Source organism: Vipera ursinii, assembly GCF_947247035.1.
Source record: "Vipera ursinii genome assembly, chromosome: W".
NCBI lineage: Eukaryota > Metazoa > Chordata > Lepidosauria > Squamata > Viperidae > Vipera > Vipera ursinii.
Window position 1 is genome coordinate 12,667,335 of NC_139522.1, and position 18,526 is coordinate 12,685,860.

Sequence of the window (18,526 nt, forward strand, 5' to 3'; positions counted from 1 at the left end):
AGTGGCGTTCGAGGCCTGGAGGCATCATCTGGAGGGAGCGCGGCATCAAATCGAGGTCCGGACGGACCATAAGAATTTGGAAAGCCTGCAGACCGCTCGGAATTTGAACCAACGCCAGATCCGGTGGTCTCTTTTCTTTGCGAGGTTTGACTTCCGAGTTCGGTACATACCTAGTGGGCACAATCAAAGAGCGGATGCTCTGTCCAGGAAGCCCGAATATTCCCGAGTGGAAGACAAGCTTCTGCCCAGGACAGTGATCCCCGTAGAGTCTTTTGCTGCGGTGCGGGAGCTGGTTGATATACGGGCTCGGATCCGGGAGGCACAGCAGCAGGAGGTGTGGGTGGCTCAGCGGAAGGAGGAGGTGGGGCCAGATTCTCCTTGGACGGTCACGGATGGACTCTTGTATTATCGTGACCGGCTCTACGTTCCGGGAGGGCCACTCAGGGGACTTATCCTCAGCCAGTGTCACGATAACCCGGCAGCAGGGCATTTTGGCCTGTTCAAGACCCTGAACCTGGTCTCCCATACCTTCTGGTGGCCCCGAGTCCGACACGATGTCCAGTCCTATGTCACTTCCTGCATCCCATGCAGGCAGGCCAAGTTAGCGACGGGCCCCGCCTGGATTACTGCAGACCTTGCCGACAGCTAAAAGACCCTGGGGGGCTGTGTCCATGGACTTTCTGACGGATTTACCCCCATCCTCTGGTTTTACGACAGTGTATGTGGTGGTGGACATGCTGACCAAGATGGCGCACTTCATCCCCTGTCGCGGCTTACCGTCAGCCCGCGCCACTAGTCGTATGTTCATTCAGCAGGTGTTTTGGCTGCACGGCCTCCCTGATAGTCGTCTCTGATAGGGGGGCCCAGTTTACAGCCCGCTTCTGGCAGGAGTTGATGCATGCGTTGGATATCAAGATTTGCCTCTCGTCCGCGCATCATCCTCAAACTGACGGGGGAACCGAGAAGGTCATCGGTATCCTGGAACAATATCTGCGCTGCTACGTTAATCTGCAGCAAAACAATTGGGTGGACTATCTGGCCATAGCTGAGTTTGCATTTAACAATTCGCAGCACACCTCCACACAAATGACACCGTTCTTGGCCAATGTGGGATATCACCCCCGGTTTTTCGCCCTTTCTCCCGTGGACTCACCGGAGCCGGCAGTGAACGACTTCATGGCAGAGTTACAGGCGATCCATCGATTGGTGCGACGTCAGTTAGAGAAGGCCAAGGCCGATTACAAAAGGTTTGCTGATCGGTCAAGATGAGATACGCCTCCACTATCGGTGGGAGATCGGGTCTGGTTGTCCACCAGGAACCTACCGTCAACACGGCCGGTGAGAAAGTTAGATCACCGATATTTAGGACCGTTCCCAGTCGAGGCTGTCATCAATCCAGTCGCCTATCGCTTAACTCTGCCACGTTCCCTGCGCGTGCACCCAGTCCTTCATCGGTCTCTGTTGGTCCCCGAGCAACCGGCCTGTCCACTCCGCCGAACGGAACCTCCCCCACCAGGACCTCGTGATGGAGACAGCACCCCTGAGTACGACGTTGCCAGCATCAGGGACTCCCGTTGGCTGAAAGGTCGTTTCCAGTACCTGATTGAATGGAAAGGTTACGGACCAGAGGACTTCACCTGGGAAGACGCGACCGCCGTTCATGCCCCTGCGTTGGTGACCGCTTTTCATAAACAATTTCCATCCTGACTGCATCCGGATCGGCAGACCCGGGGGAAGGGCCCTGCGGTGCGGGATAGTGTTGTGATTCAGGGTCAGCCTGTGGGTTCGGCAGTTGGGTCGGACGACTCAGAGGAGGAGGAGGGGGGTGTTGAAGAGCTTGCTGAGAATAATATTGAGGCTCCACAGAGCCCTCAGCCAGGCCCCTCCCACCTGGTCACGATGCAGACCAAGCTGTGTGAGCCTGACAGCGTGGATGAAGATGACCCACAGCTGGCCCTGTTCAAGGACGCCCGACGCAGGAGGCAGTCAATCAGGAGTAAACAGAGGAAGGCAATGGGGCTCCTCGGAAGCCACGCCCTGAACTGTATAAAAGGGGAATGCGTGGGAGGGCTGGTTTGCTGAAGGCAACCGCTTGAATAGCTCCTGTTTCATGGTTCGTGTCTTGTTCTGTTTGCTTTTGTATCCATTTGGCAGGCTTAGTTCCAGCCTCTTGCCTTCTTGTAAAAGGGGTTGTCCCTGCCTTTTCTGCAGGGCCGGTAGCAGGCTGGTACAGAACACTTTGGGGCTCATGGAGTACAGCCTGGGCTTTGGGAGTTTTGCCCCGGGTTTGAATTCTATAGCACAGTCTGTGGGTCGGTGAGGGGGAAGCTCAGCTGCCCATTCCTCACTGAAAACTTCAGCAAGGTCCTGGTGTTCTTCCGGTATTTCTGGTAACCCCTTCTCTTCCTCCACTAATGCTGTCTCCTCTCCTTGGGTTGGGGGGGGGTCCTTTGGGGTTTTAAGTTCCTATGCTCCCCCTCCAGGAAGTTGAGGTCTGCTGTCCTCCAATTTTCCCAGGGGTTCCATTTCTTCAATCATTCCAGCCCTAAAATCATTGGGCATTCCATGCCTGGGGTCAGTACAAATGTTATGTCTTCCTCATGGGTCCCCAGGGACAGGTGAACTGGTAAGGTGGCTAGGGTAGCTGGTACCCCCCCCCCCGCTATGGAACCGTCTAACTGGCCAAAGGAGATTGGTTGCTTTAGTCTCCTCACCGGAATGCCCAAATTCCCTGTTAGAAATTGTTGTGCAGAGGTCTCCTTGTGCTAGCAAAGGGTTGCACAAACAAGGAAGGGTACTGAGAGCAGTAAGAGTCACACAGTAACCAAAAGAGTACACTGAGTTGTGAAAACAGAAAGTATTTTACTTTTGAGGTGGTGTAAAAACAAAAATGCACGGTCAAAAAGAAAAACAGTCCAGGTCATACACAATAGTAACAGTCCAAGGAGTATTCCAAATACTAAGTCTTCTTACCGGTCCAGAGGTCAAATACACAGTTCAGGTTTATCACAGTAGTAAACAGTAGTAAACAGTAATAGTAGAGAGAGCAGTGAATTCAGAGAGAAAGAAGCTACGTTCCTAGCTCCCTCTTATGGCCATGAGAACATTTACACACCCATTGGCCAATTAACATCTTAAAGTCACAACATCCCATGTTATTATCATTGTTTCTTTGACTTGTTAATCTTCTATCTTTAAATTTAACAAAAAGTTATACAGCTTCTTAATCAATTTTTCATCTGATGACAATAGTAACTGGTCAAACTGTCAAGCCCCTAGGCTCGACACACAGCCGGGTAGGGGGGGAAATACTCCATTGCGCTGCCTCACTGACCTGCCAGCCACGTGGAGCTCTGCTGCTCAGCTGAGAGCCGGTACCATTACTGCCAGCCACTGGGCAGCCCACCGAGCAGCTGAGAGCCGGAGCCGTCAACGCTAGCAGCCAGGCAGCCTGCCAAGCAGCTGGGAGACCAGGATGTCAAAGCCAGCCATTGGAGAGCCTCACCTCTCAGCTGGGAGCTGCTGACCTGCTGGAAACGCTGGCGCCTGTGCTCAACGGCCGCTGAACAGCTGGGGAGCCGGGTGACAGCTCCCAGCTCATTGTAGGCAGGCTGGAGGTGATTTTCCTGGAAAGCCTCCCTCCCTTTTGGAACTGGCCATGCTTGCAAGGACAGTGAAGGACCTCACCGGGTGGCAGAGTGGACAGCAGGACAGACAGCTCCACGGACAGCAAGGGACAGCCAAAGGCTGTATCTGAGGAGGGGGGAGGGATTTATACACTACCACCAGGATGCTGGCTTGTTGGGAAGGGAAGGGTGGAACTGGGTGGGACTGCAGGGGCAGGATATATAGAGCACTGAGAGCAAACCACTCTCAGTGCTAACTTTGTTTGCTTTTCTAGCTTCTGTTAAATTCTGTGTTCCTGTTTACTGGTTTCCTGGGTTTTTGTTCTGTGTTTGGTGGGGAAAGAATCCAGGACCGTTACGGACCTAACAGATTAAAGTTAGCACTTATCTGCTTCCTTACCCTTACACAAGAGGCCACACCAGTGGCTGCAGAAAGCAGTCCGGCTGAGGTTGCTGAGCCGGTGGTTCCTACTGAAGGAGGAGAGGCTCAGCCAGTGGTCTGGTCTTTATAAAAAACATATGTTTTGACATCTTTCTCATATCCCATTTGCATTTGCTGGTACGGCCACCATGATAGCTCAATGCCCTGTTCTTCCAATTCTTGTTTAGTTTGTAATTTCCCTTCAGTATTCAAAATGTCTCTATAAGTCACAGGTTTCTCTTAAGTTAATTAAATTTGGGTGCACAAACGCTTCTATTGTCAAGATCCATCCTGGTATTTTCATATAATTTTTTTTTATCTTTTCCCATGTTAGAAGCAAAGCATTTCTTACATAGTGATTTTGAAAGTGTTTATGGATTTTGTTCTTCCCATGCCATAGGAAGGCATGCCATCCGAGTTGTAAGTCGTGTCCTTCTAAGTATAGTAATCTTTTGTGTCTAAGGTTTATCCATGTTTTTAGCCATGTAAATGCAGCTGTTTGATAATATAGAACCCAGTCTGGTAACCCAAATCCTCCATTTTATTTTGCTTCTTGTAACATTTTCAGTCTGATTCTGGCTTTTTTCCCTTGCCAGATACAGGTGAAACTCGAAAAATTAGAATATCGTGCAAAAGTTCATTTATTTCAGTAATGCAACTTAAAAGGGGAAACTAATATATGAGATAGACTCATTACATGCAAAGCAAGATAGTTCAAGCCGTGATTTCTCATAATTGTGATGATTATGGCATACAGCTCATGAAAACCCCAAATCCACAATCTCAGAAAATTAGAATATTACATACAATCAATAAAACAAGGAGAGTACATAGAACAATATCGGACCTCTGAAAAGTATAAGCATGCATATGTACTCAGTACTTGGTTTGGGCCCCTTTTGCAGCAATTACTGCCTTAATGCGGCGTGGCATGGAAGCTATCAGCCTGTGGCACTGCTGAGGTGTTATGGAAGACCAGGATGCTTCATAGCGGCCTTCAGCTCTTCTGCATTGTTCGGTCTCATGTCTCTCATCTTTCTCTTGGCAATGCCCCATAGATTCTCTATGGGGTTCAGGTCAGGCGAGTTTGCTGGCCAATCAAGCACAGTAATCGCACGGTCATTGAACCAGGTTTTGGTGCTTTTGGCAGTGTGGGCAGGTGCCCAGTCCTGCTGGAAAATGAAGTCAGCATCCCCATAAAGTTCGTCTGCGGATGGAAGCATGAAGTGCTCCAAAATCTCCTGGTAGACGGCTGCGTTGACCCTGGACTTAATGAAGCACAGTGGACCACCACCAGCAGATGACATGGCTCCCCAAATCAACACAGACTGTGGAAACTTCACACTGGACTTCAAGCATCTTGCAGTGTGTGCCTCTCCATTCTTCCTCCAGACTCTGGGTCCTTGGTTTCCAAATGAGATCCAAAAGTTGCTCTCATCAAAAAAGAGAACTTTGGACCAGTGAGCAACAGACCAGGTCTGGTTTTCTTTAGCCCAGGTAAGACGCTTCTGACGTTGTTTGTTGTTCAGGAGCGGCTTGACAAGAGGAATACGACATTTGAAGCCCATGTCCAGGATCCGTGTGTGTGTGGTGGCTCTTGATGCACTGACTCCAGCCTCAGTCCACTCCTTGTGAAAGTCCCCAACACTTTTGAATGGCCTTTTCCTGACAATCCTCTCCAGGCTGCGGTCATCCCTGCTGTTTGTGCACCTTTTTCTTCCACACTTTTCCCTTCCACTTAACTTTCTATTAATGTGCTTTGATACAGCACTTTGGGAACATCCACCTTCTTTTGCAATTACCTTTTGAGGCTTTCCCTCCTTATGGAGAGTGTCAATGATGGTTTTCTGCACAAATGTCAGATCAGCAGTCTTCCCCATGATTGTGATTCCTACTGAACCAGACTGAGAGACCATTTAAAGGCTCAGGACCCCTTTGTAGGTGTTATGGCTTAATTAGCTGATTAGAGTGGGACACTTTGAGCCTAGAATATTGCACCTTTTCACAATATTCTAATTTTCTGAGATTGTGGATTTGGGGTTTTCATGAGCTGTACACCATAATCATCACAATTATGAGAAATCACGGCTTGAACTATCTTGCTTTGCATGTAATGAGTATCTCATATATTAGTTTCCCCTTTTAAGTTGCATTACTGAAATAAATGAACTTTTGCACAATATTCTAATTTTTCGAGTTTCACCTGTAGGTATTGTTTGGAATAAAAAAAGTAGTTTTGGTAAAATGTTCATTTTGTCCGTCGCTATTTTTCCAATATTGATAGCTGTAGATTTTTCCATTTTTCCAGGTCTAGTTTTATTCGTTTTAATAGTTTTACATAATATATTTTCTTTTATTTTGCACACCTTGGTGTTAATTATATCCCCAGGTATTTAACTTTCCTGACTACCTGGAGGTCTGTTTTTTTTGACAGTTGGTTTTTTTGTTTGTAAGGTTTTTGACTATCACTTTAGTCTTTTCTCTGTTTATTTTCACTCTTGCTACTTCTCTAAATTATGCTTCAATCTTTTGTCAATAATTTAGGGCTTGTCTCCAATAGGTCTTCTAATATAAATACCAAATCATCTGCAAATGCTTGTAGTTTATATTTTTCGTCTTTTATCTCCATTCCTTTAATTTCTGGGTCCTGTCTGACATTTCTATTCAGCACTTCCAACGTTAAAATTAATAATAATGGAGGTAGTGGACACCCTTGTCTTGTGCCTTTTTTAATATTAAAGTTCTTTGTGAAATCTCCATTTACTATTACTTTAGCCGTTTGTCTATGATAAATTGTTTTGATTATATTTTTGAAGTTTTCTCCAAAATCTATATAGTTTAGTTGTACCATAAATTGCCAGTTAACATTATCATGATCTTAGTTTTTTTAATGTTGAGTTTGAAGCCAACTTTTGTACTCGCCTCTTTCACCCTCATCAAGAGGCTCTTTACTTCCTCTTCACTTTCTACTGTTAGAGTGGCATTATCTGCATATCGGAGGTTGTTGATATTTCTCCTGGCAATTTTAATTGCAGTTTGTGATTCATTCATTCAGCCTGGCATTTTGCATGATGTACTCTGCATATGGTCTTATTAGGGTGGTGCAAAGGAAGAAGTAATTCTGAATGCACAGGGACACTTGTGTTACACCTAGTGGCAAATCCTTAAGCTGTATCTTTTCTTAGGCTTGAAAAGATTGGTTTGAGAAGCACTGACAGGTATAACATGCTTCCATATATGCTCTGAATGACCTTTTCCCTTTGGAATTTTAGTCACAGGACTATGCAGGATGCACAAAACATTGCTTAGAAAAGGCTAAAAGATTGTTTCTTCTAGACCAGTGGTGACAAACCTTTTTGAAACTTGAGTGCCCAAACTGCAACCCAAAACCCACTTAAGCATCGCTGGGTGCTGGGGGTGTGGCCACTGAGTGGGCATGGCTATGGTAGTCATGGCAGCATGGTTGGGCATGGCCAGGGTGGGCGTGGCCACCTCGATGTCGCTCCTGGGGAGGGATGCCTGTGGGGGCTGGGCAGGGTTGAGGGAGATCCATGGGGTCTCTGGCGGGTGGGACAGTGGGCAGGAGGCTCATCATCTTGTTTTGGCAATGAGCCAATTAGATCACAGTAGGATTCAATTATTGTTGTCATGTATGGAAGCTGACAGGAGGACATTTGTCAGTGTGTTATGTGATTGCTATCAAGTTGGTTGGGGTTTTTTGTGTTCTTTCATTTAGTGAGCTTGTAAAAAGTAATAAAATTAAAGTAATGGTGCAAAGAGTTGACTGGTCGCCCAGAAAGCAATGTAAAATAGAATTATTAAGTGAACAAGGCTACAGTTATAAAGAAATTAGAAGGAAAATTGGTGGAAACTTAACCAAAGGTGGCATTTCTACTGTACACTTTTCCCAAAAGGTTTCCACAATTTTGGCCACTACTGTATGAGGGGGGGAAATAAACAATGAAACAAGTGTCTTTGATTTTATAGGTTGATGGAAAAGTACTCATTCATTTTACCAGATGCTGAAAATAACAGAAATCTGAAGCAGAATGCCTCTACTAGCAGATGAAACTGATATAAAATCTGGATGAAGAATGGTCAATAAAGCATTCTTGGTTGTCTATTTTATCTTTCCTAATAAGGTGTAACCAACTTCCTCACTTAACTTTGCACAACCTGTGGGTCCCATGCCATTCCACATACCTGCTGCAATCTGAGTACTCTAGCTCGGGGCTTTTCCAGTTGCCTAGCAAGGGGTCAAAAACCTGACCACCCCCTCCCCAAAAAGGAAAAAAGTGATAAAGTACAGTAGTCCTCGACTTACAACAGTTACCTTAGTGACTGTTCGAAGTTACAAAGTCACTGAATAAAGTGGCTTATGACCATTTTTCACTTATGATTGTTGCAGCATCCCCAGGGTCATGTGCCTCCCCCTCCTTCTCATTCCTATCTCCTTCCTGCTTTCCTTCCTTCACTCCTTCCTTCTTTCCCCCTCCCCTCCTTCATTCCTCTCTCTCTCCCTTTCTCCAAGGTGCAAACACATGTGTCCTCCTCCTCACCCCCCCCACACACCCCCACACCCCCGCTCACAAGCTTCTGCAAAGCGCAAATAGACTCCATTTTGCATTTAGGACAAGAAAGGGGATGGGCACAAACTTACATTTTTGAATGGGATATCCGTGTGAAGGCACCTCCCTGCTAAGTTTGATTAATAAGGTAGCGTGGGAGGCTCAGAGAAGTCTTAAAGTGCCAGAAAACCCATTCCAGAGGGCAAAACCACCCCCCCAACCTTTGCTCTCCAGCTGTCGTCTGATCCGAGAAGCCAAGGCTGAACTGGTTTTGCAAATTCGAGCTACAGCTTTTCCATCACACGCCACATCCACACAACCCGAGAGAGGGTCGCTCCTAAGGGGCGAACGACTTCAGAGGGGGGTGGAAAAAAACAACCAGAAAGGAGCAGCCGCTTGTCGCGAAGCAAGCTTGCTGCAGCACATTCGCTTCTCCCTCCTGCCTTCCACTTAGTTGGAGCTTTTTCTTTCTTTTTTTCCCTTTGGAGGCGCAGATTTTCCCCTCCCAGTAAGGCGCGCATGTAGCAGATAAATCCAACCACTTCCTTGACTCTAACCTTCTTTTCTCCACATGGTTTTGGCCTGCAGCCTTGCTCTGCACGGAGGATGGAGACCCATTGGAGGCTTCCTGACCGAGGCTGTGGAGGGGCACCCAGCAGGGCAGGACAGCCACCCATGGCCAGAACCCCCGGACTCCTAAAATCTACATTCCCCACCCAGCTCCAAGGACAGGGCATGACCTCCCAGCCACAACGGCAGTCAGGCAACAATAATTAGATACTAAAAGGGCACACTCAAGCATACGTCAAAGCATGTTTCAAATGAACAGGCACCTCAAATACAAAGCTCCAAAGAATGTATAAAAACCCACCTGCTCTCCATTTTGTCAGCCACCCCAGAAATATGCTGCTGTCACTAGTTTCTGGCTACCAAATAAACAAAGACTTCCTTTCCTGCAGCCTGCCTCCATTTTATTGCCAGCATCTTTCTCCTGGCTTGGAACTGGACCTGATTTTTCTTCCAACAATAAAATGGATTACAGTTCATTTAAATAAATACTTAAGTTGTGGATATAATTATCCAGTTTTATGCTGTGAGTAATTTTAACAGACTGATGTATTATGACAAATTCAGTACCAATATCTTGTGCACGTTGAAAATATTGCTATCAATATTGAAAAATTCAAATTAATCACTTTTTTTGCAGATTTGGAGACAGTATGTCTGCCACTGCTGCAGTTAGCCCCAGGGAATACTTACAGCCTGCTGCTTCAGCAGCTCAGGTGGGTCATTTCTGTCCATGGTGTTACTGCATAAAAATGTGAATGTTTGGCTTGGAATCTTGCACTGTTGAAAGCTTTCTGGTGGAGGTGTTTACAGTAGAGAAGACTCCTACTAGCCTACAAATATGTTTGCTGATTTTATTTATTTGTTTAGAAAATTAGGCCAGAGGCAGATTTTAGTTTACCTAAAATCTCAGGGATTATTGCAAGTAATGCTATTTCAAATTAGTATTTCAAATTTCAAATATTTCAAATTCGTGTTGTTGTTGAACTTTATATTATATTACTGTATTAGATACTTGCATACCACAGTCCAGCAGCCCCCCAACCTTTTGGGCACCAGGGACCATTTCTGTGGAGAGAGGTTTTTCCATGGACCGGAGAGGGTGTGGTTTCATGTGCTCCCTGCATCCTGCAGATGGGGCTTCGCTTGTTTGTGCTGCCCGGTTTCTGGCATGCTGTGGCCTGGTGCTGGTCCACGGACTGGGGGTTGGGGACCCCTGCCATAGTCAATATTTTAGGTTGTTGGATTTATATTCCAGTTTGCGTTATTAGACTCATAATACTAATCTGTAAATATTCACATTTAGAGCAACGTGTTGTGATACTTGCCAGTTAGTTAAAAATTTTGTCTAGAAATGATTCAACAAGTATTTGGTGGTCTAAGCAATTTCTTGATTTTTCAAGATTTCTTGCACTTAGAATTATATTTAATTTGGCAGAGCAAGTGACAAAGTACATGTGGCAGAAGTGAAAAAAGTATGAGAGAAAAATTGAGCTTTTCACTGTGTGTTTGGGACCAATACTCCCAAGTGGCAGCATCTATTGGGGAAAAAAGTTTAGACTTAGTTATTACATAGATGGGAGTCCATAAGGCATTCCCAGGGCTGTAGGTTAGACTAGAAAATTGAAAAAACATCCAGAAAAAAGGTAGTGGCAAACCACTTCTGTTTCACATTCAAGAAAACTATTATTAGCATGTCCAAAGATTCAGCTGGGATTGAACTCAACCTAAGTATTTACTTTAGGATCAATACGTTGTATAATTCACTAATTGTGTTGGCTAGTAGTATAGAATGAAGATTTTAGATATTTGCTGGAGAACTACACAGAGGAAAAATGTATGGCCGCTATCAGTATTTATATAAATGGAATTTCCAGAGGAATAACTGGTAAGTGTGTGCATGCTTTGAAAATGATTTAGAAGATATACTTCCAAATGTATTGGAGCATGAACTTACTATCTCTTTGAAGTAGCTGTGCCTTCTTTGGCTTCCACATGGATTTGAAAAGAGACACAGCTGACTTAAGGACTGCATCCTTAATGCAACTCCTTAAAGTAGCCACATTTGTTTTCAGGCTTGTGCAGAAGTCTGAAAGTTTAAAGAGATGCTATGCTACACAATCTGAAGCACTTCTTCCATATCATTTTTGAAGCAAGAATTATGCACAGCTTTAATGATTTACCAACATTGAAAACATGCAAAAAGATTCACAAGGTCAGTACAATAAGATTATGAACTCTTGTAATAACAGAACTCTCCCTTTTATAAGTAATCAAGTTAATAAAGCATTGTAATGAAAAATGTTTCTTTGCTTTTTTCCATATAAGGAAGAGTTATTTTAACTGGAGACTTCATTTGAGTCTAACAAAATATTTATTTTGTATTTCATTTTACTATGCCAATAACTCAATTATGAATTTTCCAGAGGGACCTTGGTGTCAACTATATGAGAAAGTGTGGTTGGCTATGGAATCTAGCAGAAAAATACTTTCTTTTATAAGCTACTAATTATCAGAGAAGAGAAGCAGAAAATGCATCTGAAACCAGTACTGGTCTAAAGTTCAATTAAAAAATGCATCGCTCCTTCAACCCTTCCCAAGGACCTAAGAAACACTGGGTTCTGTTAACCCAAAGGTGCTTTTCAAAAGGAAACTGGACTTTCTTGATTTTTTTTTCCTTGAAAACATTTTGCTTCTCATCCAAGAAGCTTCTTCAGTTCTGAACTGAAGACGCTTCTTGGATGAGAAGCAAAACGTTTTCAAGGAGAAAAAACCACAAGAAAGTCCAGTTGCCTTTTGAAAAGCATCTTTGGGACAACCATGACCTGGATGATTGAGAATCTTCATAGACTTTTGGGTTCCATTAAGAACCTTGGAATGATATCTAAGCCAACTTTCATTAAACAACATGCAACATTTAGGTATATCCTCCCTTTTCCTGGGTGACATAGTAGAAGTATGTACAAAATTTTTGGTACATACATGTGTCCTTCTGTCTCCCTTTTAGAATGCAAAGATAGTAAGAAGCTGTGCTCTGTTCTATATTTTTGGAATATTGGAAAGAAATTATATAAAGTGGCTTACAACTCTGTCAATCCTAAATCTATTTCATAAATTTCCTCATTCCAGAGGCTTTAAGCATGTACAAAATCAAACCAAATTAAAAACAACAAAACTGTAAGCAGTAACAGACAATAGTGCAGACCTTCTCTGCTTAATCAGAAATCATTCAGAAAAATCAGGTTTTAACTATTCTTTGGAAGGTCATAAAAGGGAAGCAGCCATTAAGAATGAGGAGCTCAGTGTCCATCATAACTCCTGATAGGAGAGGACCTTCATCAGGCATTCCCTATTTTCCTGGGTTGAATAGATGGTCTATCCATCCACAAGATAAATCTCTAAAAACTGAACAGAAAGAAACTAAAATTGATGTGGTAGGAGAAACCATAAAAGAAAGATCAAATTCAAAAATGAGCCATATCTGGCTTGGAGCTGCAGAGAGAATTTCAAAAAGATATACCCCTTAACCCTGTTGGAGAGGCAGTTGAGCAGCAACTATGAATGTTACTGACTGCTCCATTCTAAGCTCTAATTCCTCCTGATCTTGTGACTTGGAATAGAGCAGAGGTCTCCAACCTTTTGGGCACTAGGAACCGGTTCCGTGGAGAAAGGTTTTTCCACGGACCAGAGAGTGCGTGGTTTTGTGTGCTGCCTGCATCCCACAGATGGGGCTTTGCTTGTTTGTGCAGACCGGTTGCTGGCATGCCGCAGCCCAGTACCGGTCCACGGACCGGGGGTTGGGAACCCCTGAAATAGAGCATATACAGCCTTTTCTATGTTTCTGAGTGCACATAGATGCAAAGAAAAGCAGAAAAGCACAAAAATAGAACGCATTACTTCATTACATAAAAGGAAACACAGATGCCTTCTGCTGGTAAAGGATTTGTGTGGTGGTCTCTCATGAAAAAAGACAGAGTCTTTCCTGCCTCGGGATGAGAGCCCAGAGCAATGTCCAAAGCTCTCTTTTATTCACAAGGAAAACAAACTCATTGGATTGAGCTCGTGTATAACAAAGAATCCCACTTCCCATTGGCTCTGAACCTGCAAGATACTCCCCTGGCTTGGTTATGTCAGCTGTATTTTAATAGCCAACAATTAGCTGATTCACCTTGTGCTGAACAGGTGGTTTATCATGGCTTGTTTCAGGAGACTGAAAAACAATTGTTTCAGCTGCGCTTCTGCAGCCTGCAATAATTTCCCTACATCTCCTCCTTTTTTGTTTAACTGCCATACAGATCTTAAAGTTACTTTGTAGGCGTATAACACCTCTTTCTAGGGTGATCATAAACCATAAGTTTGGTAAGCATTGTATACAACAGCAGAAACCAATCAGCAAACATATAACTCCAATTATGATGGGGACAATTTGTCGCACCCATCCAAAATCAGGTAGCCAAGACCATAACCAATCCCATGGATTTGTCACTGCAGAGCCAGTATAAACTAAATAATTTTTCTTTAACCATCTTTTCCATAACATCAATTGTATGAGCAATATTAACATGAAAATCAGAAATATAAACACAACAGTGACTATGAATTAAAGCACACACCCCTCTTTTTGTGGCTAACATAATATCTAAAGCCATGTGATTCCACAATACAACATCTCTAATGTCTGAAACTTTTTGTTCTAACAATTTAAAGTCTTGATAGTTTGATTAAACATAGCTACAATCCAATGATTCAAACATATGCAAATCTCTATAATTCATGGCAACTTCTGATGGTGGTGTAAGTCCTCTTGCCATTTGCATTCCAATCCTTCAGCTTATTGGACTTTGATCAAAGTTCACGTTTCTTCTGTTTCTTAAACGACCAAATGGCAACTCATTCATTATGTAGATTGAAGGTGCAACACATATACATTATTTCTCCAGGCTCCTTGCTCTGGTTCTTTTTTTTTTCCAATTGAACTGAATAAACATTGACTTCATTACACAATATACCCAAACAAATCCCAAATATTATACATATAAAATTAACAAACATTTCAATTTTAATTTCCTTCTCCACATCATTTCCAAGAGTTTTCTCCTTATGCGATACAGATTGTTCATTCTGAGGTGGAATTTCCTTTGGCATTTTGATTGTTATCCTTTGATTCTTTCGGAAATCCGGAATAGGATCGTATAACCCTTGATGCCATGGGTTCATGATATGGTCTTACACACTTGGCTGGAATCCAGACTGGACCTGTTGGAGCAAGCACAGCAGCATATCCTCGCCCCCATGTTAACAAAGGCACAGGACCATGCCAAATGGGATCAGGTGGAGTTCTATACCAAACTTTAGCCTTTTGCACCTCTAACTGTTGACCAAAATGTCGGTCCACAGCTGTGGAGTCCAAAACTGAATCTAATTTTGAAATATTTAAATGATTTAAAGTAAATAGAGTTAAAGATAACCATTCCTGCAACACTGGTAAATTAGTCACATTTCCTTCTTTTTTGTTTTTATGTTTGTCAAGAGCCTCCTTTAATGTCCTATTTGCTCTTTCTAATATTGCTTGACCCTGAGAATTGTAAGGAATACCAAATTTAAATATTTCCAAGGAGCAAAAGGAGGATATTGAGTAACATCCATTTGCCAAATTTCATTTGCTTTCAATCCTCTGGGATTGACACCCATAGAAGGACCAAAAACATTCTGACCACAGGATGTACACTGCTTGATGATGGCTGTGGCTTCTGACATAGAGATTCCAAATTGCTTACACAAGCCTTTCGCATTTTGATGGAAATAAGAGTGACTCTCCCATGGTGTAATTGTGGCCACCAAAGCAACTCCTGCTGTAGCCGCATCTGCCACTGCATTGCCTTCTGAGAGCCATCCAGGAAATGGTTGATGACTTTTAATATGAGACACATGTAAATAATATCTTCGGCTAGCTAATAACTGCTGCAGTGTAAGAAAAAGAGACAATAAATTGTCCTCCACACTGGGAGAAACATAAGCATGAGAAAGATTCTGAATAACATTAGCAACATATAAACTATCAGTAATTAAATTAAATGCTTGATCTTTAAATAATTGCAAAGACAAAATTACTGCAGCTAACTCTGCCCTTTGCGCAGACTTCTGAGGAGGGGTTATCTTCTTTTTAAAGACAAAGGAATATTATCTTGACATCGGTCAACCCAAATTTGACTCAAAGAATTAGAAACTGTTTGAAACACCTGTAGTTGAGCTTTATCTAGAACTATCTGATCTGTTGGTTGTCTACCCAGTTTCAAGGCACTAAACAACGGTAGCCTTAGGAAATGCATTTCTAAATCCTTCCAAAGCTTGATTTACATATAAATGACACATGGCAGGACTATTAAGCATTCCTTGGGGTAGTACTTTTCATTGATATCTGCTGGTGGGTTTCTCTGCATTCAACACTGGTACTGTAAATGCAAATAACTTCCTATCTACTTTACACAAAGGAATAGTATAGAAGCAGTCTTTAAGATCAATTATTCTAATTTGATAATTGCTCTGCTACTAAGTGATAAAGAGCTTCCAATTTTTCCCTTGGAAGAGGCCATTGTTCAACCCATACTGTTTGTGTTTTGTCCCATTCTAGTGGTAAAGCTGTTTTTGTGATGTTCATTTTAATCTTGTAATTTTATAACTGCATCAAACTGTTCTACCAAATCTCTTCCCCACAAATTAACATGAATTGGCAAAGTCACTGGTCTTAATTTGGCTGTTCTGTGTCCTCTTTCCATTGTCACTTGCAACCAACGCTGACTTTGGCGAGCAGCTTGAGAGCCACCCACACCCCACACAGACGGTGCAGAAATGGCTGGCCACTCCGGGGGCCAGTCAGATGAAGCTATGACTGACACATCAGCTCCAGAATCTAAAATTCCAGAAAAAGGCCTCCCATTAATAAAACAAATTTGCCTAGGTTTCTCCTTTTGTAAATTTTTTATAATAGCTAAGATTTGAGGATCCACAGTATCTGTAGAGCCAAACCCTCCGGTTCCTCGAATCCGCTCAGAATTTCCCCCAGGTGTTACATAAGGAAGTAGTATTAATTGAGCCACGGAGTCCCCTTTACTTGCTAATTGAGGAACTTTCACCATTATTTGAATCATAATTTGTCCTAAATAGTCCGAATCAATTACTCCAGGAATTATGTGAAACATTTTTTTCGCTGCTGAGGAACGAGGAAGGACTAAACCTACTGTTCCTTTAGGCAATGGTCCCCAAAGTTGAGTTGGCATACAAGTCACAACGTCAGGAAAATCCAAATTAATATCTTGCTGATTAATCAAATCTATACCTGCACTACCCTTGGTGGCTGTGGGAACGTTCTGAACAGACAATTTTTCACAAATAATGTTGCCCTTATAACTTTGTTCATTTTGGCAACAAGCAGCTTTACTTCCTGGGCTAGCTGCTAGCCCGCATCCCAGTTTCCCGAAGTCTTAACATTTCTACATTGGTTTGCCCAATGAAATCCCTTCTTGCATCTAGGACAAGGTTGTTTCGGGCGAACTCCAGATTTATTATTTCCCTGTCTGCTTCCAACACTATTCCCTCCTCCTGGAGCTCGACATTGTGCCTTAAAATGACCAGGTTTCCCACAGTTGAAACAATTACCCGTTTGTTGACCAAATTTTCCTTTTTGCAAAGCGTTAGCTAAAGCACTCATATTCCACACCCCTGTTCCCACAGAGGAACATGCTCTTAACATATCTGCTATTCCATAAGTTGGTTGACTCACTATATTAGTTAGAGCTTTTTTACAGTCTGCGTTTGCAGCTTCATAAGCCAATTTCAACAAAAGTTCTTGAACTGCTTCTGCATTATCAATTTGTTTCTCAATAGCCTCTTTCAATTTATCAATGAATTCTGGATAAGGCTCAGTTGACCCCTGTCGGACATTAGTAAAAGACTTAGTGGGTTTGCCTGACTGAGGTACTTTTTTATACGCGCTTATCACACAACGGCCAATTACAGGATAAGCAGCATCAGGAATTCCTCCTACTTGTTGTAAAACAGTGGTAAATCGACCAGAACCATAAAGTTGATCTGTAGTGTAAGCCCCTCCAGAGTTGTTTCCAGCTACAATAGCGTTACGCTGATATTCAGAATCCCAAACTACATACTGTGCCGGTGTTAAAAGCGTTCTCCACAAATCCTTCCAATCTTGTGGAACCATATTATATCCTGTAGCTATCCCTTCTATGGTTCCTTGCACAAAGGAGGAATGCAATCCTGTCTCAGTTATACTTTTCCTAATTTCTCTCAAAATAGAAAAAGTCAATGGCTGCCAACGATATTGCCTATTTCCTTGACCATCTATATCCACTGTTAGAGGAAAAGCCTCCAAACCTTCTACTAATTCCTCCGGTGACAATAACCCTTTCCCTTGGGCTTCATCAAATCCTGCTCTAACTACCCCAACTGCCCCTTGACTCTTTAAACTTTTTGTACTTGCTTCATCAACTTTTTTGGAACCCTCCAAATTGTTAATTTCAGGTAATGATGTATATGACTTGGATATTAACTTAATGTCCTCCGCAGCCTTTGGGGTTACTAAACGAGGCATTGGAGTTAACACATGAGGTAGTGGGGCAGAAGGTTCTGGTGAAAGGAACAAAGGATTAGAATGTGCTATTAAAGCTTCCAAAATTTTCTCCCAAAGAAGTAAATGATTAATTGAGGCTCTTGGTTCCTCATGTAAAATTTTCCCTATCCTTTTCCAATCCTGAACTTCTAAAGTACCTTGTTCAGGATACCAGGGACATTGAGCTGAAATAACCCTGAGTAAGTTTTCTATGTCTTCTAAACCTACTTGAGAAAAAGCAGGAAACGTATTCTTTAAGATCTGGCGTAACTCCTTCGCATGGAGTGTTTGTGACGCTGAAAAATCATTCCCCATACTTACTGAATATTCGGTCCCGTCCTGCAAGATCCGATGAAGTGCACTATGCCTATGCCAGGCGTAAGTCTGAGGGTCTCAAAGAATCACGTCGGGGTCACCACATGTGGTGGTCTCTCATGAAAAAAAGACAGAGTCTTTCCTGCCTCAGGATGAGAGCCCAGAGCAATATCCAAAGCTCTCTTTTATTCACAAGGAAAAACACTCATTGGATTGAGCTCGTGTATAACAAAGAATCCCACTTCCCATTGGCTCTGAACCTGCAAGATACTCCCCTGGCTTGGTTATGTCAGCTGTATTTTAATAGCCAACAATTAGCTGATTCACCTTGTGCTGAACAGGTGGTTTATCATGGCTTGTTTCAGGAGACTGAAAAACAATTGTTTCAGCTGCGCTTCTGCAG

The 18,526-nt window shown here is 43.1% G+C and overlaps 1 protein-coding gene across 1 annotated transcript in view; it reads left to right on the top strand.

Moving 5' to 3' along the window:
• Positions 1–9,825: 9,825 nt before the first annotated feature.
• The window catches only part of LOC310648294 (transcription factor Sp2-like), a 33,420-nt gene continuing 24,719 nt past the window's right edge, over positions 9,826–18,526 (top strand). The window contains exon 1 of the mRNA XM_083376061.1: positions 9,826–9,898. Coding sequence (XP_083232187.1) covers positions 9,836–9,898 — 63 coding nt within the window. The 5' untranslated portion in view covers positions 9,826–9,835. The remainder of the gene's footprint in view (positions 9,899–18,526) is intronic.